Below are 26,219 nucleotides of genomic sequence, written 5' to 3'. Positions count from 1 at the left end.
GGTTTGGTTGTGAAAAAAAAAGGCAGTACTAGTTTTTCAGCAATAAAGAGAACGTACGTGAAGCTCCATCTCTCGATTCATTTCAAGTTTAGCAGACATCCTAACAAAATGTCACAGTAAGCTACATGTTTAACTGTGTTTTTATAACTAAAATTAGGTGTAAAAGATAAAATGTGATCTCAGTCAGAATCTCAGATTGTCACGATGGCGTAGAGGTTTGGAGCCAAATGCAGGAGGCTGAGGCAGACTGCTGGGAAGGTTCTGGGAATCAGGTTTATTTATTTAAAGGTGGAGTATGTAAGATTTTCAATATTTTCAAAATAAATTAACGAATAAAATAACTACAATCCTAATTAGATAGTTTTTTGAACATGTAGGTTCCAGTCTTTCCATATTTGATGCGTTATCAAATTACAAGTTTAATTGATGACAAATGACCAAAAGCACCTTTTTTTACTGGCAGGCAAACATTTAAGAAGGGTCTTTGTCATTAATTAAACTTGTAATTTAATAACACGTCAAATATGGACAGACTGGAACCTACATGTTTAAAAAAAAAAACTATGTAATTATGATTGTAGTTATTTTTTTAGTTCATTTATTTTGAAAATATTGAAAATCTTACATACTCTACCTTTAAACCCCGGCAGAAGAGGCACGAACTAAACCTAAACAAACACAAGACTAAACATACTAGAATAACACACAGAAACAAAGGGGTCTAAATACTAAACCACAGAACAAGAAATCAGTGAGATGGATGAAACTAATGAGACCAGGAAGGCGAAACAAGACTCAAGTGAACTAAAGGGGGAAAACTACAAAATAAAGCAGGAAACTACGAAATAAGATACAAAACAAGAGACCATCATGACAACGATGTGACCTAGTTCACATATAAAATAAGCAATTTTAGGATTTATTAACCAACACTAACTGCACGCTGCTCTTATGGACTATTTTACTGTCAAAACTACATGAAAAAGACGTTTTGGCCCGACTTAAAGTCATCTCCTTCCTCTGTTTCATAAGAAGAAAATATTCCTGTTATTTACTTTCAGATTTCCAAACAAGGTCAGGTTGACTTGACGGTGATGCAACAAGGCCGAGCTCGCCGCTGCCTATTGATGAATATGTTTTTGAGACTGGCTCAGTGGGTTTTCGTCCGTTTAACCTCGGTTCACCGTGTTGATTCTGCTGAGGAAGGAGGGTTTTAGAGCTTTTCATCTGCGTTAATAAGTTAATAGATGGATTGATAGATGGTAGGAATAAATCTCCAATTATCAGCTTTACCGAAGGAGAGCCTGAGTGGAGCGGTAAGCTGTCCGAACTAGGCTAATCCTCTGAGTCTGACATGTACAGGCATGCCTTTTGATTCACTTATGCTGCTTATCTGATTGGCCTGATGCATGAAAAGCTTACATGCTTGTCACACGTGAGGCTGCAGCAGCTCATGGTGACGTGCGCTGCGTTCCTGGGTTGGATTTTTCACTCTTTAAGGTCTGCAGCTGCAGCTGAAGCTGAATCCGGTGACTCATGTGAACCATCTCTCCCAGTGCCCCAGTGTCTGGCTCAGCCAGGAGGTGTTTATCAGCTAGCATGTCAGAGACAGGAAGACCAGATCAGTTGTTTACTCACCTTATCAGCCTGAGAGATAAAGCCAGCTTTGACACAGACAGCTCGCACACTTGACCACGCACGCGAAACACCACAAGAGTCATTAATTCGAGTCTCTGTGCGTGCATGCAGAACACGCTGCACAAACACGGGGCTGCACGCGGAGTCAGCGACCTCTCGGGTCGGGTTCATGCGGGGACACAGACTGACAAATGCAGCTGGGCGGTGACTCCTAGACAGCTGGTGGTCAAAGGTTCCCTTTCTATCTGTGCCCTCATTTGGCTGATTGTTTTTTTCTCAGGCCTCATCTGCTTCTCTCTGTCTGCCTGCCTCTTCCTCCTCCTCCTCCTCCTCTCTTCACTCTCACTGTCGGCTGAACGAATAAATCTTCAGTTCATGCCGGAGGTATGCAGATCTGGCCGATGCTTTCCTAGAATCGCTGATCTTTGGACTGTTCCGGTCTTCTTGAGAAAGCCTCCACAAGTTTAAGGACGGATGTTAACAGCTCCCTCCAGCCATGCACGTGTGTGTGTGTGTGTGTGTGTGTGTGTGTGTGTCTGTTTAAGTGCACCATGGTGTGTCAAGGTCTCAGATCTGGTTTGTCTTTAGTAAAAATGCTGTTAAATCTCTTGATAATTTAGCAACTTTGCGACCTCCAACTGTTGTACGTGTAAGGCGGGGGCCTGGAGGCCAAAACTGGCTCACCAGAGGGTCCATCTTGGCCGGCAGGATGAAGTGGGCATATTTGAAGATTATATAGAATTAACCACAATTTATTTTAATATAAGAGTAATAACAAATTCTAAATTTGTACACATGAGGTAGCTTTTTTTTTAATGTATCAATTAGGGATGCATCGATACAGATATCAGTATCTGTATCGGCTCAATACCAAGCATGTGTCATCGTACTTGGTACTAATAAATGTACCGGTACCACACAAGCTAGCGCAGATGTGTTTGATGACATGCTTCGGACATGTTTTCAAAGAAATAAATGCCTTGAATGTTAAAATGTGACATTTTTTGTTCCACAAAAAGCTCGATCTTTTTTCCAAAACCACGCATTTATAGTTGTATTTAGGTAAAATTTGCCAAATCAGAATAAAACGTGTTGAAATTCTTAGATCTGGAATATTATATTTGTATTGGTGAGGTAACTTCAGAAAGGATGGGTCATTTATTACAACCTAATGAAATCTTACACAGTTTTAACAGCAATAATAACCATAGTCACAATAATGTTCACATAAACAGGTTTGGTATCGGCAGATATTCAAGTTTCAGATATCGGTGTTGGATCGGAACTCCCAAAAAGTGGATCAGTGCATTCTTAGTATCAATAAAACCCCTGTCCAAAAAAAAAAAACACCCCACCTGAAACATGCTGCAGAAGTCAAAAAGACTGTTTCAGAACAACAGATCATTGGCATAAAGTATTAAAAACATCTAAGGAGATGAAGAAACTACTAAAACTGGGTTACAAACTGGAAGGAACTGAAAGGATAGTTGGGAACCATTATCCTCCAGGCCGAAATGTGGTTGAAAGACGTCTTTAATGGTGGTGATTCTTAAATGTCTGGTGGAAGCAAATAGTAGAAGAAACAACAGTAGAACTCAGGACTTGGTTTAATAGTAAAAGTTAGAACATTTCAACACATACAATGTGAAGAGATTGGGACTAAACAGCTGCGTAGCCTTAAAGGTGGAGTATGAAAGATTTTCAATATTTTCAAAATAAATTAACTAAAAAAACAACTACAATCATAATTAGATAGTTTTTTTTAAACATGTAGGTTCCAGTCTGTCCATATTTGATGTGTTATTAAATTACAAGTTTAATTAATGACAAAGACCCTTCTTAAATGTTTGCCTACCAGTAAAAAAAAAAAGTGCTTTTTGTCATTTGTCATTAATTAAACTTGTAATTTAATAACGCATCAAATATGAACAGACTGGAACCTACATGTTTAAAAAAAACTATCTAATTATGATTGTAGTTATTTCATTAGTTAATTAGTTTAAAAAAATCGATTAAAATCGGAAACCGGATTTGGTTTAAAAAAATCGGAGATTTTATTTTTCGGCCATATTGCCCAGCCCTGCTCTCTATCACCAATACTTCTGTCTAAATAATAAACTGAGTTAAAATATTGATGGTAGTGCTCTTATTTTTCCTTAAGAAATGTCAGTACATGAACCACAAGGATGGTTCATGTACTTATTTACACTAAAACATAAGGAAAATGTGAGTTTTCATCATGCATGTGATATGTAGCATGGCATTATTTGACTGGTTTGGTCCACTTTAGATCAAACTGTGCTGTGCGTTGCCTCTGAGCTAAAATGAGTCTTAAACTCTGGCTGTGTTGTAATCCATGCACTCCACAGTTCAAACATCGGGGCATAAATGTCGAGTTTTTAGTCAAAGATTCATCCAAAACAAAGATTTTACACTTTTCGCAAAGGTGTTGCAGTGATGACCGCACGCATAGGCAGATTTTAGAAACTGACTCCTCAGCCGAATCCCAAATCGTGCCCCGCATACATTAAACCTTCACTGGCATCATCCAGGGAGGATGTGGACTTTTACACAGCCATTCATCGCTCCCCTAATTCATTAGTCCAAATGAGCATTTATGCAGAGCGCACATTATTTTTACAGGCCCGCTTTATGTGTTTGTGTGGAGTTTTACAGCGCTCATAAAACACGTTCTCCAAGCCCCGGATAGATTTGGGAGCATTTATTTGCATAGTTCACAAACCCAAAATAAATCTTGAGTGTTTTCTGGCCCACGCTGCGTCAGACTGAGGGCCTGTTGGTGTAAATAAAGAGTGTGAAGCAAACAATGCCGTCTTGTAATTGTATGAATGATATTCTGTTGACATTGTGTTACAATTCAAGAGGAACAACTTTATTTAAACACCGCCAAGCAGACTTACGCTGGCAGACATTCGACGCCTGACTTTCAGTGAAGTACGATGCCGCTGAGGAGTAATTAGAAAGTGGAGTCTCATTGCACACATTGTTGATTTCCATGTGCTGTTATGCAGAGAGATGGAGTTATCTGCTCAGTTATGACGACGTGTCCATCTCTTTAATGCTCTGATCCCTCCTCCTGTTTGAACATGTGTGCTAACAGGTGTAGCATCAACCAATCGGGATTTGGTAGGTCTGTACGTTTCCTCCCTTTTGGTCGCCCACCTTTGCTTCGACGTTCTGCAGAACATATCTTTAGAAAAGCAGAATGAGCTCGTATGAGTTCAGAGCAAATGCAATTACTTTGCCATGTTGTCATACTGATAACAAACCGTGTCATGTCCCCAGACGTGGATTTAAGCCAGTCTAAACTGTGTATGCCATAAGGTCAAACACCAAGATTATAAACTGTTGGTGAACCTGCATTTATAAGACAATGATGTGTCTGACGGGGAAATGTTTGAGCTATTTCTCAACGAAGAAGATCATCGCTCTGTTTGTCTGCGAGACGAATCGGTAAAAGATGCAAAGCGGGACGGAGCAGGACGATCGAGTCGTGTTGCTCACTTTGTATTTTAAGGTAGAAAGCACCCCAGATCTCATATCATATCTCTTATTTATTTCTCACATGGTCATACAAAAGGTAAACAAGACTTTACAAAAAAACAAAACAAAACAAAAACAGAACACCATGCTCGAAAAGGAGCAGAAATAGAAAATTCTGCTCCTGTTTTTTTTTTTTTTTCTAAAGAAAACATAACGCACCAATAAATGGTTATTGGTTTTCTCAATTAAAGAGGACAAAAAAATCATTATCATAACAAAACATGCCATATGTCTCCGGTTGTTCACTTTATACATGAATAATTTTCCACATTTTAACTGCTTGTTATAATTTCCACAAAATAAATTAAATTTCTAATACATATAGTTATGTACGATCACATTTACATGTACTTGGATGTATATACATACATATAGGTGCATGCATAAATATGCACACATGAAGCTCGTACATATACAGACAGAAATGCACATGCACATACATACTTCACCAGTAAAACATTTCAAAGAAAAACTGTAAATAAATCTTTCTTTGTGTGTTTTTTTATATTTCAAGAAATCTATGAAAAGGCAATGAAAAAGACACTATAAAGGTATTTTTTCCATTCTTTTTTACAACAATAAACAAGATACATATGTGCTTTTGAAACAAGTAGACATAATTTTTTTTCTATTTGTGAAAAATAATACAGTTTTATAAGGAAAAAATTTAATTATTTTCATGCAATGTGAAGATTAGAGAACAAAAGTTCAACTTTGCGCTCTAGCTACGATGTTAACAAGTCACATAAATGAATTTATCAACATCTTTATGATAAAGTACATTATTATTCATCATGTGTTTTTATTACACGAGGTTGCACTGGTGGTCACTTAATTAGGTTCACCTGTTCAACTGCTTGTTAACTAATCAGCCAATCACAAGGCAGCAACTCGAGACGACTCAAGACGACCTACTGAAGCGTCAGAATCAGGAAGAACGGGGACTGAAGAGATTTTTAACATAGCATGGTTGTTGTCTGAGTATTTAAGAAGCTGCTGATCTTCTGGGATTTTCACACACAATCAGCTTTTACAGAGTTTATCAAGATGATCTGCAGAAGAGGGAATATCCAGCAGGTGTCTGGACCAATGTGGACAGACTGGTTGGAGACGATGGAAAGACAACAGGAAGTCAAATGATCGCTGGTTTCAGCGGAGGATGTTGGGGGAAAGGAAGTCTCTCCAGGACGTCCATCCAGGACAAGATTCTGTCCCTGGATCTTTTAGTCTGGTTTGCTCGGACCAGTTAAACTGGATGTAAGGCGTTGCTCTGAGGGCAGAAAAGACGGAAAACGTTTGTCAAAAACAAACTGTGGGTTTTTTAATCAGTGTTTTTTAATTTAGCCTCTGGCTGCCCGCTGGCTACACCAAGCCCCTACACTCTGTCTGTAGCCTCCAGATGTTGAGCCATCATACAGGAATAAACCCAATCAGCTGACACAACAACACATGTCAGGCTTGATGGGCAACCAGGGCGCCATGTTGTCCATCTTCCCTGCCTGCTCCTTCCACTCACACTTTCTCCTGAGGGGAAGGGACACAGTGGGGAATGGGGATGAAATCCCACGACAGAGTTCACTGGGTCATGCATTCTGCTCCCAGTGGAGTCCCCACAACCCACACACACACACACACACACACACACACACACACACAGACCAGTTCATTCCAGGTTGAGGCCCACAAGCCCAGTGACTGAGATGTGCTGGTTACAGTGGGAGTTTTGGAAGTGTGATGGCAGAGCCCCCGTCGAGCCGGCTTCTGGTTGTGTCTACACCCTGTCCGGTGCCCCCTTTTGTACCCTCCTCTCCTCTCCTGCTCTGCCAGCCAGTCTCCCTCTCTTTCTTTCTCATGCCTTCTTTTATTCTCTCTGCGTATGTCTGTCTTGGTGAGGCAAAACGTTCCCACAGCCCCAAATCCCCACCCACCCCCACCCCACCCACCCGCCCCCAACCCACAAAATCTATCTCTCTTTCTTCCCCTCTTTCATTCATGTCTTTTTCTTGTCCTGACTTCTCTTCCTTTTATTTTGGCCTCCATACCCCCCCCCCCCCCCCCCCCCCCCCCTCCCCCCATTCCCTGGCAAAGACTGGCATCACATGATCCCTGTTCCCAGTTGTGCCCGGACCCCGCTGCACACACACACACACACACACACACACACACACACACACACACACACACACACACACACTGAAACACACATGCATGCATATATCAGAAGACAGAGTGCAGCTGGGGGGCCTCAGATCTTCCACTTCTGTTTGCAAGTAACTAATATACACACCTTTTGGTGTGTGTGTGTGTGTGTGTGTGTGTGTGTTAAAAATAATTTTGTTTTCAGTTCAGTCTTTGGAGTGTCAGATATTTCATCTTGTTGGGAGGAGTTTTAGCGAAGCCCGACACGCCAGCGAGCTCTCTGCGTCCTCCCCCCTCCTGCTGAAATCGTTCCCACTGCTTTCTCTTCCCCCTGCAGAGGCAGATTTCTTTAGCATGTGTTGCTGCCCGCGTGCTGCCAACAAGTGACATCTGCAGGCCAAATGGAGGAACAACACCTCTCCGTATGCATTTCCATTTAACCCTTAAAACACACACCAAAAAAATCCTCTTTTTTGTTGTTTGGTCTGTTTTTAGATTTAAAAAAAAAAAAAAAAATGCATGTAAGATAAAAACCAACCAAAGACAAGAAAACAGGATTTATTACCAGCAGTAGTTTGTAAATAACACACAGATCAACAGAGACCAAGTCTACATATTCTCTCAAATCTTGGCTTTTAGAAAAAATATAACAAACACACAACAGAAAACGTTAATATAAGTACGCATGTTTCTTCCAACTGTTTTTGCTATTTGGTTATTTTAAGCTACTTTTTGCTTCCTGTCCTCATAAAACCAGTTTGTTTTTGGCACCACCATGCATCAGAAACATCTTGGCTTAGAGCGAGGCCGGTGTCCTGCAGGTTTTACAAAAGTCCCTGCTGCAACACACCTGATTCAAATCAATCCGTGTGTTTACATGGGAGTTTTAATTCCTGTTTAATTCAGAATAAAATTTAATTCCGCTTTAAACTGATGAAAAACGACCATGTAAACACTCATTCCTAATGCAAATTTCTTTTTGGAAATAAACTTAATGCTGATGTAAGTGGCCGGTTTATTCGCGTTTTAATTCCGAACTATTTAATTCCTCTGTCATGTAAACCTTTATTCCGCTCTAAGTTAATTCCGGTCGTTCTGAGCATGCTCGTTACCTTGTCCTGTCCCGATGACGCGCGTTGTTTTACCTCCCGTGTTCGGTGGTCTATCTTTCTTCTCCTTCTCAGTTGCTGCAGAAAGTGAAGTAGTATGCTGGTGTTGAGCTGCTACTTCACATTTATAATAAAAATAGCTGGGAAACTGGTACTTATTATGTAGTTTTTACAAGTTATGACTGAAAAGACAGGAAGCAGGGAGCAAACTTTGTTTATTTCTGGTATACGTCATACGTCATACGTGCACCCTCTGTCCAATCAGAACCCTTCCCAACCCGCCGCTCTAAAGAGGAATTAAGTGAGGACGTGTTTCATGTAAACCTTCATTCTGAATTATTATTTTCATGGAAACTCGTAGGAGAATACGTTAATCCTGAATTATTTAATTCCAAATGATTGATTCCGAATGAACAAACATCATGTAACCGTAGCCAGTGTGTGTTCAGCAGACATGAGCAGAGCTTGTATGAGTCTGAGACAGGAATTTTCCAGCAGGATCACCTGGAAAACCTGCAGGACACCGGTCCTACAGGACCAGGATTGGTGATCCCCGGCTTCGAGCCGCAGTGGACCACGACTTCTCTACTGTTCAGACACACACAGAACTTTCTGCTCTCTTGTTGACCTTTGGTTGGCTGCTCCTGATTGGACGTTAAGCCAGTCTTCATCGCCCATCCTGCATATATTCCATGTTTCTCCGCTGAAGCACACCTGATTCTAATTAAAACAGTCTCGAACAAGCTTTGATACTGAAACATTAAATTCATTCAGTTGTTTTGCAGCAGGGAAACACTGAAACTGCAGGACAGTGCATCTAGAGGACCGCAGTTGATGGTTTAAGCTGTCTGATTGGTGGAAGGTTTGACAGGAAGGCTGACTGGCTTCATCATGATCTCAGGTCAGAATGAAGGTCCTTTAACACCGTAGTAGTGATGTGGATCTCTGTTATAATGAAACCTTTAGGGTTGTTCTGCTCAATCGTTCACATCTCTCCTGCATTTCCCATCAATTAATCTGATTAAATAAACTAAAAAATCATGATGATGTGATAAATAAAGGTGTTATGGATTTACCATATCGAGTCTCTACATTACAGGCTGGATTATAAATCTTCTGGACGGGAAATAAATGCCTCTGATTACCTAAAGGCTTAGCTATTGATCACGATTTACTCCACCGCGCCGCACACCACTGTTTCTGAGAAACTGTTGACCATACGGGGAAGAGTCTGGAGTTTTAGGGGTAGAAATGGCAGAAAGCTTCAAATCAAAGGTGGGAAAAGGCCGTTTTTATATAAGTGTTATAGTAAAAGCTTTGAAGATGAGCTTTAGATCAAAAGGAGGTTTTTTTTTTGCTGAGAGTTTCCCCCCTTCTGTGCTCCCCCCTCTTGCCGATCTCTCCCCCGTATATCACAGCTCATCAGCATAGGCAGAGATAAAAGAAACAGGGAGAAAAGGGGGGGGGTACACATGGGCAGCACGCCAGCTCCCTCCATCCTTCCACCCCCTTGCCCTCTTCTCTCTCCCATGGTTGATTCCCTTTAGGCCCTCTCTCACCCCTTCTCACCCCCCGGCTCCCCAGCTCTGTGTGGCGTTGGCACGGAGAGGGCGCAGGCGGCACACAGACGGCTACGCAGATGGGCAACGGGCAATGCAAGGCTGCCTCCCCACACCTGCTCCTTGCTGGCACAGGGCTCGGGCCAGGCGGCCACGTAGCACACACACACACACACACAAACACACAAACACAGATGTGCATCTAACGCAGAATTATCTCCCTCGGTTTATTGAACTTTCCCACATATAGACGGGATCTGAGAAGAAGAAGAAGGGGGTGGGTGAGCGTGCACATGCAAATACTCCCACAGCACGGCCAATAGATGCTACACATGCACGCTTGTGTGTTTTAATAAAAGAACAGTGTCTCCCTCCCACACTCTGCTGCACAGCCTGTCAGTCACAGATGTTTACACGCTTATCTCCAACTGCGCCTCAACATGTGCTCTCCAGAAATCTTTTGCACTCGCACACGATCACAAACATATAGAAGACACAATCTCGCATCACGTAGCCACCAAAACCATGTATTTATAGTTTCACGCCCACACATTCACACTTCAGCACTACTAGCACGGAAACACATTTCACAATTAATCACATGGCCCCATGCCGCGCTGTCACATGCACTTACATGCCAGACGTTCACACAACTACACGGAGATGCACCATTGTCACTTTTCCACTGAATGTGGGCACAAAGATTGATTTATACCGACTGGGAAAGATGTTTCAGTGCATCAAAAAGAAGAAAAAACAGACAATTTGCTAGCCTGGTAGCCTGTGACTGCTGCTTTAATAGGTAGGGTGTGGAGAAGGAAGCCAAATAAACTTCCCAAGAAGGTGCCAAAAATAGCAGAAAGGAAAATCCATCCTAAAACAGTGTTATTCCTTCCATTTGTGAAAGCTCGGTCTTAATTTGTGAGGAAAAATGAGCCGCTCCAGTGACGGTAAATGGGCCGTTACTCCAGTCACAGAACACTGGCTAGTTTTAAAGGGATCCAGGAAGTCTTTTTAGAAAAAAAAACTTCAACATTTTTAGTTTTTTATTTTCTGTTTTTAAATGAAACTTTTGTTTATTTTGTATCATATCACTCTAAAACAAGAAAGCATGGAGAATTACGCTGCTAAAGCTAATGACTGTGTGTGTAGAAGCTGCTGTTCCAGATGTCCAAACAGCTCAGCAGGAATAACCACAACGTTCTCCCCATCCCTGTTATTATCTTGTTTTACTCAACTGTACATTATCTAATGAAACTAATTCCCATGAAACATCCGGGGGCATTTGCACAATTCTCTGAACTTTAATGCGGTCACACTGAGCTGGGCTCTACCGTCGTAGTAAATACTACTACCTCCCAGTACCGCGGCGTCCAATCAGAAGCCTCGGGCTTAAGAGCCAGGCTCAAAACGAGATTTGCTCGTAGAAGATTGAAATGCGAGGGGCGGCGATGAGGCGATCAGAAGGCGATGAGTACTTTTCAAAAACTGGAGAAAGAACTAAAAGGAAAGGGTGTAAGGGGGGGGATGAAGGAGGAGGAGGAGGAGGAGGAGGAGGAGGAGGAGGAAAGAAAAAAACAAGGTTAAAATGAAGTCCAATAAAAGAGCCGGGTGAACATCTGTGTGGGATAGCCGCAGAGATTAGGAGGGTTTGGAACATTTTAAGCGCATTAAAGATTAAAAAAAAAGGTCAGAATGTTTAGCAACATACCGATAAACCTCTTAAGCGAAACCCAATTGGGGAGGCTGTTCGGCTTCTTTATTCAGAGGCTGCCGGATGGGTTGGGGGTGCTGCTGGAGAGAGGGGCTGAGGATGTATCCATGTATTTTAGCGATACCAAGCAGAGTTTCCTGACAGGCTGCATAATCCTACATTATATTTGGGATTTATGTGTATCCATAAGTTACAGATCAGTCAGGTAAATGAGCTCAGATGCACTCCGAAGTCTGTATTTTTGTCTGCAGATATGGAGTTTATTTTATTAACCCTTAAAACTGCGATCTACAAGGTTTTCTATCCACTATAATGTAGTGTTCAGAGATAATGTGGTAAATTCATAATGATTGATCCATAATAACAACATTATTTATTATATTTCTGTAATTAATAAAGATCACAATTACCGTATTTTCACGACCACAAGGAGCACCGTATTAAAAGGTGCAGTCTCAGTTATGGATCCTATTTCTGTATTTAACACATAGATAAGGCTCACCGGATTTAAGGGCGCGGTCACGGTGAAAAATACCGCTACGCTAGCTTAAAACATGCTTGCTTGCGTGTGTTTTAAAAAAGGCAGCGGAAGAAAAACTGAGTTCAGTTTTACTTTATTGAAGAATTTATCAATGTTTTCATGTTGTTTTTTGATCAATCCTCATTCACAGATCCAGCAAAGTCCTCATCTTCTGTATCCGAACAGCTGGGCTAATTCTCCATCGAACACGCCGGGTTCATAAATGATGCCGGCTTCTAGCGAAAACTCGTACAACAGTGCAAGCAGCCAGGTTTGCCCAAGCATCAATACAGCGTGATTAGTCTCCACTATTCCCTGAGACATTAAAACTAAAAACCCCCTCCTTACAGCTGGGATGGTTATAATCTGGTAACTGAAATATAAGCTAAAGAATACCAGTTTAATGAACCGGCATCCCCTATTCTGGTCTTCAAGGACCAGAGCTTCACAAGTTTCCTTTTCTTCAACATACCTGACTCAAATTACCATATTTTCACGACCATATGGCGCACCGTATTAAAAGGCGCATTCTCAGTTACGGGTGCTATTTCTGCACTGGGTTTTAGGGCGTGGGCATGGTAAAACATACTGGTACTCTAGCTTAAAACATGCTTGCTTGTGTGTTTTAAAAAAGGCAGCGGAAGAAAAACTGAGTTCAGTTGTACTTTATTGAAGAATTTAGCAATGTTCCCGCTCGTCATTGTCAGTCAGTGTCGTTGCCTGGGGCTCCTCACAAATTATGTCGGCTTTTGCGAAAGCTCGAACAACAATGCAAGCAGACACGTTAGCCCAAGCATCCGCAATCCACTCAAACTGTGGCGTAACTCGCCTGGCGCTGCCTTCCAGTCCAAGTAAAACTGTGTTCGCCATTTGTCTCCCATTGCGCCCACGCCGTTCGCAACTTCACTTTGAATGCTTTGTTTACACCAATGTCCAGCGGTTGGAGCTCCTTCGCCAACCCCAAATCGGCTCAAGTTTTCCAATTCGGGCCGCCTCGCCTTGTTTCCGCGGAAACTCAGCTTCCTGTTCTTGACTTGGCGAAGCTCGTTTTCCTGCTTCCTCTACTTGCGAACCATGGATTAATTGATTATTCTCTCATGGCTGCTTGATTCCCATGTTTGTCCGTGTAGCTGATAGCTTGCAGTTTGAACTGTGCTTTGTAAGCATGTCTCTTCGCAAGTGCTACTTTAATGAATGGTCTTTAGTCACACCGATGCTGTTCTGCATAATGCACATTAGGGCTGTGACGATATGCTTTTGCCCCAATTGGAATCGATTCCGATTTTTTGGATGCCGATTCAATTTAAATTGCAATTCACACAATTTGTCGATATTGCTGATTTTTGTTGAGTAAAAACAAAAAAAAGTGTAAAACTCTTTTTTTGCTCGTCATTTTTCTTGATTTCAATGAAGACAAAACAACCCAGTAGCCAGACCATCATTCTGCTGCTATAATGCCCAAGAAGACGAGTAAAAAGATCAATAAAAATGACAAAAATTTTATTATGGATTATTTCTATTTATTTAAAAAAACAGATTTTTTTTTAACAACAAAATCGGTTAAAATTGTGAAGCAAGAAATAACAATTTTAGATTATTCAATTCGATTTTCCCACCCCTAATCCACATATACCGGCACTATCGACCTACTGAGGACATCCCTTTAGCGTCTCCTTTCACGCCCACACTTCCCCTTTGACGTTCTCATGCTGCCCTCTGTTATGTCCGCTTTTCATCTAAATCAGCAGCGTGTCAGAAACACAAGCGGAGCGCTCATCAAAGTCACACAACAACATTTATAGATTTTGGAACTTGGTACATACATAAGACGCACCACATTATAAGGCGCTCCGTGTTTTTGAGAAAATATAAGACTTTAAAGTGCTCTGTACTGTGTACTGTAATGTTGCTAAGAAACTTTGATTTTAACCCAGAGATGCTGATGGCACTACTTCATGTCAAACTTTCGACCAATCAGAGAGCGTAGATTGACAGCGACGTCGAATCAGGAGCAGCCAAAGATCAGCAAGGGAGCAGAAAGCTTAATGTGTGTGTGAGAAGAATAATGATAATGGTCTTCTATGGCTGGAGTAAAACCACAGACATATTTAATGTACAGTGATGCTGTACAGGAAAAACAGCTGAATGACAACAAATATGTACAGTATGTATATGTATGTAGATGTAAGTATTTCATGTTGTGTGTTTGTTTCAATGTCAGTATTTTTTCTCCTGAAAACCAAGACTTGCAGAGGAGAAAAAGCTTGGTCATTGTTGATCTGTGTTGTTTCTACAAAGTACTGTTAGTAATAATCTGTTTCCTTGTGTTTGGTTGACTTTTATGGTTCTGTATCTGTTGATGCATTTATTTCACCTGATTTCAGCCTCATGATCTGACAAAATAATGAAAAATATTAAATACGTCAAGCTTGAGCTTTTAGATACTTTTAGATACATATTAAAAGATGTATATATTCATTTATTTTTCTTTATTTCACCAGGAAAGTCCCATTGAGATTAAAAACCTCTTTTTCAAGGGAGGCAGCAAAAAGTATGAATTACAGCAACGTCACAATTATAATTACTTACTAATGAAAACAGTAACAGATTAAGGAGGCTGTCTCAGGTCCTCTCAATCTGGTTTTTGTTGTTTCCCTCCACCAACACAGCGGATTCAAATCAATGGATCCAGCAGCTTCTTGTCAATCTGTTTGAGTGTCGGTCAGGTGTGTGTTGGAGCACAGAGACAACAAAAACCTGCAGGATACCGACCCTCCAGGACTGCAGTTTGACACCCCTGCTATATATAGTCTGCAATATACAGATTCTGTGTGAGAGTAGCTTTTTATCTCAACTAATCTCAGCTATACATCCACCAGTCATAGTTTATATTTGCATTATTCTCTCATGGTGCTGGCTGAAGTCCATATCAGTGCTAGCCATAACATCTGCACTAAATCTGACCTCTACATGACAAAGCTTTAGACCAACTTTTTGCTTCCTCTGCACTGATAAACTACTGAAAACTTGGGTCTTAAATGGGGTGCACCAGCAAAAAACAGAGTTGTGCTCCAGTTTTCCAAGCATCACTCCCAACAGCACTTTTTGAGACATTTCAACCCTTTAAGGTCCTACCCTACCGTTAAGTCGAGCGTAATTTTCTGTGACTTTAATAAATTTTAATGGAAGTTTGTGGAAGTAAACCAATTGGAGCCATTTCTACTACTAGGTTTGCTGTTTGTTGTCCCATCACTGCTTCAGCTGGACATAGTGGGTTATCTTAGCTCTTAACATCTGGTAAAAAAAAATAAATATTGCTTTTCCATGTTGTCATAATAAAATAAATGTTTTGTATGAAAAGTAAAGGGATCATTACTCATATGTAATGGGGTTATTTAAATTATTACAAACAAGAATGAGGTTTAGAAAATCCAGTGGTGATGAATTTCATAATTATTTGGATAACTTTGGAACTCCAGCATTTCTTCTTCATTTGACTCAGGTACCATAAAAACCCCTTGAATTGGTGTGATACTTCCACAATATTTCCCTTTTTGTATTTTAATCCAGTTTCATGGTCAAATTCTGCGTTTCTTTGAGTGTTTTCCACGTCAGATGCCTGGATATTTAGAGTTATTACAGCAGGTTTCAGGAATGTGTTGATTTATCTGATGACTGAGAGAAAAAAGGGCTGTGACAATATGCTTTTATCCTGTCTCAGTTCCATTCCATTTTTTAGGGTCTCGATTCTATTTAAACTGCGATTTTCAAGATTGATTTTTGTAGATTAAAAACAAAAAAACATAAAGTACAAAACTTTTTCTGCTCGTCATTTTTCATGATTTCTATTAGGAACAAAACACCACAGTAGCCAGACCATCATTCTGCTGCTATGACGCCCAAGAAGACAAATAAAAAGATCAATAAAAACAACAAAAATGACCAAAAATTTTATAATGGATTATTTTCATTTATTTGAAAAAAAAAAAGGATTTTTTTATCTATTTTAAAAATTGTGAATTAAATAAATCCGTATATTTCTTTTTTTTTCTTTTTTTTTTCTTTTCTTTTTTTTAAATTTCCCACCCTAAAATGTGACTTGTCTGTGTTGTTCTTTAAACCAACACTCTATGCAGTGTATATCTGCAGATCAGAGCCAATCAGAGGGGAAGACCCACTCCCTCCTTGCCTTTTCTATGAGCATTCAGAAAAGGTCCTACAGGGAAATGTGAGTGCAACCAAGTCTGGACCACATCCCAGCTTCTTGTGCTACAACTAAGCCCTAACAGCTGAAACTAACCTGAATAAGTCCAGACATTCAGGCACGATGTGAAAAGACGGCCACTAGCCTTCACTGTGTTCTTGATGCAGAAACACAAGGGGAATCATGTCGGATTCAATGCATCAGGTTATTTTTGAATTTGCATCAGTGCCAGATGACCAAGATTGACTTGGCTTAACTTGCCTGAGATTGCTGGTGCACACACACATACACACACACACACACACACCACCTTAAATGAGAAGGAGGACTATCCAAAAACAGAGTTAATGAAGCTGAGGAGGAGCGGAGGAGAGGTGAGACAAAGATGAAGGAGGGGAGAGAACAGTGCAGGGTTTGTCCGTAGAGCTGTCGGTGGAGGAGGCACCTATCATTTAACTGTGAAGCGAACCGTGTCTGGAGAGCTATCCTTAAATGACACTGCACACATAGGGTGAGGAGAGCGAGCGAGTCCAAGTGGTAACCAGCTGTGGGCTGCAGTTATACTGCCAGTGAGTTATGTACAGTCACATGCATTTTTATGTTACTTGTTGTTACTTCATCTTAATGGCTGCTATTTCCACACATTATATATTTATATATATGTATGTATGTGTATATATATATATATATATATATATATATATATATATATATATATATATATATATATATATATAGATAGATATAGATATTATACATATATATATAGATAGATAGATATAGATATTATACATATATATATATATATATAGATAGATATAGATATAGATATTATACATATATATATATATATATATATGTGTGTATATATATATATATATATATATATATATACATATATATATATATATATACATATATATATATATATATATATATATATATATATATATATATATATATATATATATATATGTATAATATCTATATCTATATCTATCTATATATATATAGATATCTATATCTATCTATATATATATAGATATATATATAGATATAGATATTGTACATATATATATATATATATATATATATATATATATATATATATATATATATATATATATATAGATAGATAGATAGATATAGATATTATACATATATATATATATATATATATATATATATATATATATATATATGCACAGGTCCACTGCTTGTATTTATAAAAGCATTTACAAAGAAGCACTTTACACACTTTAGTTTCAGTGTTTTACGTGAGACTGGAGGAACATCATCAACCCCATACTTGATACCAAACTTATTCAAATCGAGATGAAAGACGCCTCATTTATGCTGCCTTTACTAATGCAAAAAGTGTATGTCACTGCCCCCACATTCACACTTTGGTGTGGTTGGTCTGTGATATGTCCATGAGAGGAAAATGCAGAGTTAACATCTTTCTGGCACTGTGGCAAATATGATGGTGGAGGAGACCATAAAAATGTACGTTCACATAGAAAGACTAAAATGTTGCAGTGCTAACAGGTCACGTAGGATGCAATATGGATGCTGACGTTGGTGGTCTGTGCAGCCAGTTGTGGCTTTCTTTTCTTCCTTCCATTCTCCTGTTGCCCATGAGGTCTACCATACATCACTGCCCCCATAGTTTCCAGTGGTACTGCTTTGTTTACGCGGCCTTATGTGTGTAAAATACTTCCATGTGTCTTTACATTGCCGTGGTTGTAGAGTCAGTTCATCCACTAGAGGGCGGTGCTGAGTTCAGAGTTCACCACCGGCTGATGTTTGTGGTCTTCAGCTGTCCAGCCATGTCTACAGTTGTTATTATTCCCCTCAGCTTCTTTTGCGTCTCCTTTTCATGCTTTTTATTTCACAGTTTCTGTAGTGTCTTCTTCTCTTTTCACTGGTTGCATGTCAGCTATACAACTCAACACTGCCCCCCGCGACTTCCGGTGGTATTGCTCCGTTTTCTGCATCAAGTTATGGACCGCTGGATGATTCAACCCCCTGAAACTGGACCAAATGGATGCAGGAGACAGACGAAACTGTCTGTCCGTCTGCATATCCACCTCTCTATCGAGCATAAACAGGCCTTAATACATCTGGATACATCTCCATAAGCTCCATAAGAAAGTTGTGTCTGTATATTTAATAACATAAATGAAGCGTAACTGTTTTAATATGTCCAAAATCCAGTACTGCTGATGAAGCTAAAGCAAAACTCCATCCATACAGTTGCTGAATTTTGCCAAATTGGACATGATCCCATTCCCAGCACTGGTATCTGATGTCCATGAAAGCAGGACGTGCTAACAGACTTACCTCTGCTGTTTAATATGAAACACAATCAGAGAAACTATCATTAGTGTTAAATATTAGCTGTTTTTTTAGTACATGTGTATTCATGAACACTGAATATGCCTTCCAGTATTAGTCTGGAAGATATATAAATCCAAGTCTTTTCATCTCTGCACGTGGCTGCAGGACCTTGTTTTAATTCTTTAGCTAATTGCTGTTTGTTGTTGCAGGTGCACTTGGTCCTTGTCATTGATTGTTGTCTAAACATTGGTTAAATCCATAAAGACTCCAGCTTTAAAAGACCAAACCAATCTTTTAAACAGTCCAATCCCCCTCTGCTGTTCATCTGTCATCACACACACAAACACACACACACAGACTAACGCCATCACATACACAAGTCATAGATGCTGTAGCTACATCTGGACAGCTGTTGCTAGTACCCCCCCCTACCTTCTGTTCTTGCTAAAAATAGTGCATGTATGTTTGCATGCATGTGGTGGAGTTGAAAGGGAGACCAGGGGTGGAGGTGTCGTTGCGAAGCTGCAGGAAGATGCAGGAAAGCTGCAGCTCGTTCTCATCAGACACACATGATAATGGTGCACGTTGGAGGAGCTGATTTATGGAAACCGTTGTGTCCTTCCAGCCCGCTGCCAAGTTTAACATCCAAAGCCGTTCCGTTTTATCTTCGGTTCGGGAATGATGATGGTAATTTTTATAGTCTATCGACTGTCTGCAAAATCCTCTTCTCTTTGTGCACATTAAATTACACAAGGCCTGTTTGCTCACGTGCGCCCGCGACACACAAACAAACACTGCCGACTGCTGGGTAAATTAGCACAGCGTGCGCGGCGTGCTCTCCGATATGAATGCGTGCCGGAAAATGAGTCCATTAGCGCCAGCGATGGCTGCCAGTGTACTAAGTGAGCATGTGTGTGTGATTTTACATTGAAGTGTCTCTTAATGATTCGTTTACGTGTGTGTGTGTGTGTGTGTGTGTGTGTGTGTGTGTGTGTGGCGTGCTGGTTTTTGGTGTGTAAGATGAAGTGCCTGATTGCATAAGTGTGATTTTCAAGTGTGTGTACATTAGCCTGGGTGTGAGTTATTAGCCACAGTCTGTATCTAGCGTGTGATAAATGTATAGCCAGTGTTAACTTTAACACACACACATAGCAGTGACTGTACATTATATTGACCAGGGAATCAGATGAACTCTGTGTGTGTGTGTGTGTGTGTGTGTGTGTGTGTGTGTGTGTGTGTGTGTGTGTGTGTGTGTGTGTGTGTGATTAGAGAGATGGCATGGTGTGTTTGATGCCCCGCGTGTGTCTGTTGCATTATCTCTAGTGGGGCATGTGCAGGGGGCCTTGGGGCGACTGTGTGCAGGAGATAAGGGTGATTCATCCATGTTTGAACATTGCGTAAGTGTGTGTGTGTGTGTGTGTGTGTGTGTGTGTGTGTGTGTGTGTGTGTGTGTGTGTGTGTGTGAGAGAGAAAGTGTGTTTGTGCTTTGGAGGCATGTGCTTTCCATGTGCACGTGCTAACACTTGAACCTACACGTTAACATACGTGGGTATGTATGTCCCAGTCAGTGTCATGCATGTGTTATCGGTGTGGGCGTGCACAAAGGGTTTTGCAGGGATTGGGGGTCTGCTGGCAGTGATTTCTCCCTGCAGGTGGTCTATAGAGCATATATAATAATATAATAACACACAGCTTCTCTATTGTTCCCCGTCAGGATGAAGCATCTTCGTTTATTGAAGGCGTCATGCTTCTTGCACGCAATTACCCCTGTACAACCACCTTCGGAGTTCAGACACAATATATATTTAGGTTCTTGTAACCGTGCCAAGGATTTACACACACACAGCTGAAAACCTTCACACACAGATCTGCATGTAGAAATTAAATAAAAATAAACAGGAACAAATGCATGTCTGTATCATATATTCATGCATGGATTGGTATCGTAGAAGGAAAAACACTGAAGAAAATTGGAAAAAGGGAACTAATGAATTGATTAAATTAAAACATCAAGTGGCAGAAGCATCCTCCAGAGCAGGAGAAGTTTCTGTTCTTTTTCTAAAGGGGAAATATGAAAATGGTGCCTGAAACTGAGAACGTGGCTTTTATTATTTGATATTACCCAGCAGACTGGATGCCTTCTGTGTCAAATAAATCCACTTATTCAGAAGTTCAGCTTTAAAAAAATGGAAAACGGTTATTTTTGTCTATAAAAACACACATTTTAAATGGATAAGGGTGATTATTGTCTAAAAAAACACACATTTTAAATAGAAAACGGGGATTTTTGTCTATAAAAACACACATTTTATTCAATTTTCAGCAAAACTCAGATTTAACTTTTAGTAGCGCCCATCTGACGTCGTTCCTAACAAGTTCTCTGTAAGAGCAAAAGCTCCCATAAGCACTTATTTCCCTTTAAGTTAAAGGAAAAACAAGTTGACTGATCATCAGGCTCTTTTAAAAATGTGTTGTGCATTTCACCTTGTCATAAAGTAGAAGATGGGCAGAGAGATTCAGCTTTTTGTCATTTTATAAAGGAAAAAGGGATCTGCTGACACTATGCTGCAATTTTTTTTCATACTCAAAATTTGATTATTATTTTGTGTAATTTTGATCCGAAAATATCAATAAAGTAAGTTAACGTGAAAAAATTATTCTCAGATCATAAAGGCAAAGTGGTGCTGAAAACAAAGATACCAAGCAGGAGTATAATAATAAATAAATAAATTAATTAATTAATCGATAAATAATCTAGAATATAGAGGCAAAATAATAAAAAATGTGATGGACAAAATCACTCAGACCCCCCTCAGGACTCACCTTTGTGGTTCACTTTCAACATTAAACAAGTGTAATCTGTTGCCGTCACGCTAACAAACACAATTACGCAACCTTAGTGGGTTAATTTGGGATTTATAAACCAACTATAACAGCTCTGTTCAAAGTTTCTCTATCTTGATTTTTGTCCACTTTTAGCAGCATCTGAGAGATTTTGGAGCTGCAGCTTCTACTCCATCAGATCGTTTATCAATATATCCTCGTCCACTGCTGATTAAGACAATCTCTGTCCCTGCAAACCTCATAGAAGAAGACTTTAGATTGACTTAGTTTTACGTTGAAAAACTCCACCGCACAGCGCCTTCAAGTTAAGTAAACATCAAATTTAGCCGACGTTATTAACGTCCCTGTTGCAGGAGTTTAATTAAATCCTCATGATCGTAACGAACTGTTAACAGGCCTAATCACAACCTCTGCTTACTTAGTGCACGACTATTAATCTTTACAGTCATATGTTATAGTGAGAAAACTGTGAGGCTTGTTATGTTAAACTTGACTTGATTTACTGTCCGGTCTCATGCAAATGGAAAATTATAGCAGGTGTCTCTTCCTGTCATTTTGACTGGCTCGTCTGAACGAAGGGTTACGAACCCAAAGTGACCAGAATGTGTATCACTGACTGCTAGTTATTTAACAGATTGATGAAGCCATTTATGTAATGTATCATGTATGAAAGGAGCTGTTGTTAGACCAAATTGTCAGCCTGTTGTGTGTTTAAAATGATCATTCCCAACGCTGGGACTTAACAACCTTCCGAGAGGTAATTTGTCTTTTTCATGGTCCTGAGACCAGCAGGACTGCGGCTCATGGTTCATCGTGAGGTTTCACACTGTAGTCCTGAACCCCTATTTATCGTTTTTAGTATCAGAAAGGTAGAAGTTTACCATCTAGAAACCACCGTTCCAATCCTTACCATGATAAGATGCGAACTTGTGTCATACTTACATTGCAAATCAAATTTACCTTCCTCAAACTTTTATCCCAACACATCTGAACTATTGTGTGACTGTCTTTAAATCCGCTCTGGAGTAAAGATGAGTCAGTCCTTTTCAACATTTTGCCAACAAAACCCGCAAAAGTTGAGGAAAAAATTTGGTTGATCACATCAGAGGAGTGTATTTAGGACCATAAAACGGAGAGCGACTGATATAGTAATAAAGTCAGCCTTGTGATATTGTAGCTCAGCGGCTGTCGGCCTGTTTGCTGCCAAGAGATACTTAAACAAAACAACACGCTGAGCTCCTGCCAGTAAGCTATATTATTATCTTCATTCCAACTAATTGCCAGGCCAAACAGTGGCACATATGCACATGCAGGCTTCGACAACCACTCATCATTAGGGAATTTAAGTGTAAGCCTGCCTGTCTCTTGTTGTCATGACAACCATGCACAAAATTTTGGCTTTGGGGGGGGGATTTCAAAGTCTAAAACTGAGATTTCAACAGTTTTATTCTTGCAAAAAGGCTAAATATGATTCGATTTGGCTTTATTGAGAGTATTGATCCAATACACTTAGTTGTACTTTGCAAGTTTGTGATTTCGCACCATTAGTCCTAAAGATATGACACCTGCAGACAAGCATCCCAGTGGTTTATCCTCCCTCCTTTAGCATTGCATATCCTCTGTGGGTCTTTTTTATCTTTAAGGCCATTGAGGCTGGGTGTGTGTGCGTGTGTGTGTGTATGTGTGTGTGTGTGTGTAAGAGAGAGAGAGAGAGAGAGGGAGAGAGCTTTGAGAGCATGTGTGTCTGTTTGTGTGTATGTGTGGGTGTGCCGTCAGCTAGTAGGAATGCATGGGTACCGCCAAAGCTAAGATGGCTGCCAAGCGCTAAGATGGCTGCCAGGATTCCACAGAGCGACAGCACGAGAGAGAAAGGGATTCAGAGACATGACAAGTGTGGGAGACTATGAGGGAGAAGGACCTGAAGATGGGATCTGACTCCCAGTGAGATGAGGGACGGGTGATACGAAAAAAAACCCCAAAAAGAATCTCCGTCCTTTGAGTGTTCCTCCCTTTTCTGTTTGGCGTAAAACGGGGAGGTGAATTCGTGTCTCTTCTTTTTGTTTTCCCGGTTTTGGCAGCGGGTAGACGAGGTGAATGGTGCGGCAGTTTTACTGGCACATAATATACCACTGCCACCCAAGATTAAGAACCTGATTTGGACTTTAGAAGATGTAGAGATTGGGTGGCCTAATGCTGACTGCAAGACGGCCACGTTCTAGTTGGGGAGACTTGGCCCAAGGCGCCCTTAAAAGTTAAACACTGTGGGGGTAATTGGCCTAAATAGTATATATGATACAGCCATAAAACTCAGCAAGGCTGCATTACACATCTAAAGAAGAATGGCAGCCAGCGGGCCAAACAAAACTAGCTGAAGTAGGCAGCTCTCCGTTTGCCTGCCCCTATAGATGTAGAGGCAAACTCAGGAGATACCATCCAAATAATGGTCGTAACTTAAAAATGTACACTTTACAAGTCATTAGTGGAAAAGTTGAGCTTTCCTGGGAACTCTTTACTCAACTTGTGCTGTCAAAGGCTTTTAGTAAAAGAGTGTGTGTGTGTGTGTGTGTGTGTGTGTGTGTGTGTGTGTGTGTGTGTGTGTGTGTGTGTGTGTGTGTGTGTGTGTGCCAACCTGCAGCGCTCATAGTTGTGATGATAAAGTGATGAGTGTACATGTAGGTGTGAAGAGAAGAAGTAAGAAAGATTGCTGAGTTCAACACAAACCAGAGAAGAAGTCCCAACAATGCATTTGTTGGATCCCAGTTTACACGGCAGCAATGGGAAAGTTGGGGTTTGTCTTCAGAAAAGTTTATCTGATATAATCTTTTAACCCTTTAACAGCCTCATCTACAGTTTGATAGAGCAAATATTTCATATGGTAAAGTGCAGACTCCAAGTAACACCAAAAAACTTTTATTACTGTTGAACATCACAAAGACATCTAATTCAGCACTTGTCTTCATCCTGTCTCTTTTATGAGATCTCCTTAGTCAAAGTCAGTCAAAGGTTGACTCTTCTTATTTCTTGCTCTGTCACTTTCTTTCTATTATTTCCTCTCTGCCTCAGATGATATCTTCTTGCGTGTCTTTTATGTCAGCCATGATGTGCATTCAAAATGGCCAGTGCCATCATGTGACACGGTAGCATAAAGCAGATCAGTGCTATGAGATGTGGTCTCTCAGCTTTGAGATGCTGCATGGCAATCATGGTGCCAGAAATGTACATAAATAATCTCAGTGTGCCATAAAAAGGAGTCATAAACACAGTTTGAAACGTGATGAAGTGCTGTTATATAAACATTAACGAGTTAAAGGCCTTTACTGAAAGTGTTTTCAGACATTTAAGAAAGAAGTGTGACCTAAATCCATGCAGATTCAGATCATGTCTAGATAACCAAAACCCATGAAAATATATTAGTTTTCTAGGGCCTGATTCAACGATCTGCCTTAAACAATGTTCTCTATATTTTATGGCCAAATAATGTTAAATTTCTATAAATCAATCCTTAAGAGTTTGTTTCCCAGAGTGACCTTTTGTTTTGGCGTTATAATAATTTTCAACTGGAATTGAACCTGTTTGGAAATATGCGCCCATCTTTAGTCTCATCCTGACATCTCAGTGGAAAGAATGAAAAAAGGCGCCAATTCTCCATCAATTTATAAGAGTTTCCTCCAATACTGACCTTCCCCCTCACCTTGGGCCATGTCCAGACATCTGTCTACCTGACTAACGTTTCGTCTTTTTTTTTCCTCCCTCTCTTCCAGAACAATCAGGACAATCAGACAACTCAAACCAGCAAGGAGACGCAGACGTCAAGCCCCCACCAAATGGTGAGTTCACAAGTACGTCCTGCCGTACTTATGTTTCCATACGCCTATATGCATAAAATATGTTTGTGCATACACAGAGATGCATTTATTCAGATACTTAAATTCATACACGTATATTCTCACTTCCCCGACACACAGGCCTCTATGTGTTGGTGAGTTTAGGCAGGTTTGGGGCAGAGTTTATTATGGTTAGGAGAGTTGATGGTACTGTAGCGTGGGGGCTGTGCTTGGATTGTGGCGGGCCACTCATAAATCACACTGACGTTATTAGAAGATGGGAACCACATGGCCACTGCCGAGCTGAGTGCTGACCTCATGCGTTGTCCCTGCTGTGGTTAACCCCGGGTGGGATGGAGAGATGAAGCGAGAGATGGAGAAACAAGAGGAAAATGTTGGGGGACTGAAATGAAAATGAGAGGTGAGGGGGATAAGGAGAAGTATGATGGACAGTTGGAGTGAAGATAAAATGGAAAGGAGGGAGGAGGTAAGGAGGAAGGGTGTGGACATGAAATCAACTCAACCCTGAAGATTCAGTCCTTAATACAAACACCATGTAGGCCTGAGGGTTATAAATGGCTATTTTACCTTTAATTAACCAGGAAAATGTAAATTATTTTATATTAGATCACTTTTTGTGTAAAGGTAACACATGGAGTCTAGCTAAAACTCGGCCCAAAGTGGGTGATAAACAGCTGTTTGTTCACAAATCATAAGATTATCAGTCACATTTTTATTAAATGTTGTTCCTATATTCACATAAG

The 26,219-nt window shown here is 40.3% G+C and overlaps 1 protein-coding gene across 8 annotated transcripts in view; it reads left to right on the top strand.

Annotated features, from left to right (window-relative positions):
* Positions 1-26,219, top strand: part of nfixb (nuclear factor I/Xb) — a 194,454-nt gene that overhangs the window by 120,917 nt on the left and 47,318 nt on the right. For all 8 annotated transcript variants that reach the window (XR_013771557.1, XM_079252583.1, XM_079252580.1 and 5 more), the window contains one exon: positions 25,393-25,458. Coding sequence is in view for 7 of the 8 variants with exons in the window: in XM_079252583.1 (XP_079108709.1) it covers positions 25,393-25,458 (66 nt within the window). In the remaining variant the exon portion in view is untranslated. The remainder of the gene's footprint in view (positions 1-25,392; positions 25,459-26,219) is intronic.

This window comes from Telmatherina bonti, assembly GCF_933228915.1.
Source record: "Telmatherina bonti genome assembly, chromosome: 14".
Taxonomy (NCBI): Eukaryota; Metazoa; Chordata; class Actinopteri; order Atheriniformes; family Telmatherinidae; genus Telmatherina; species Telmatherina bonti.
This window is presented reverse-complemented; position numbering and strand designations above follow the sequence as displayed.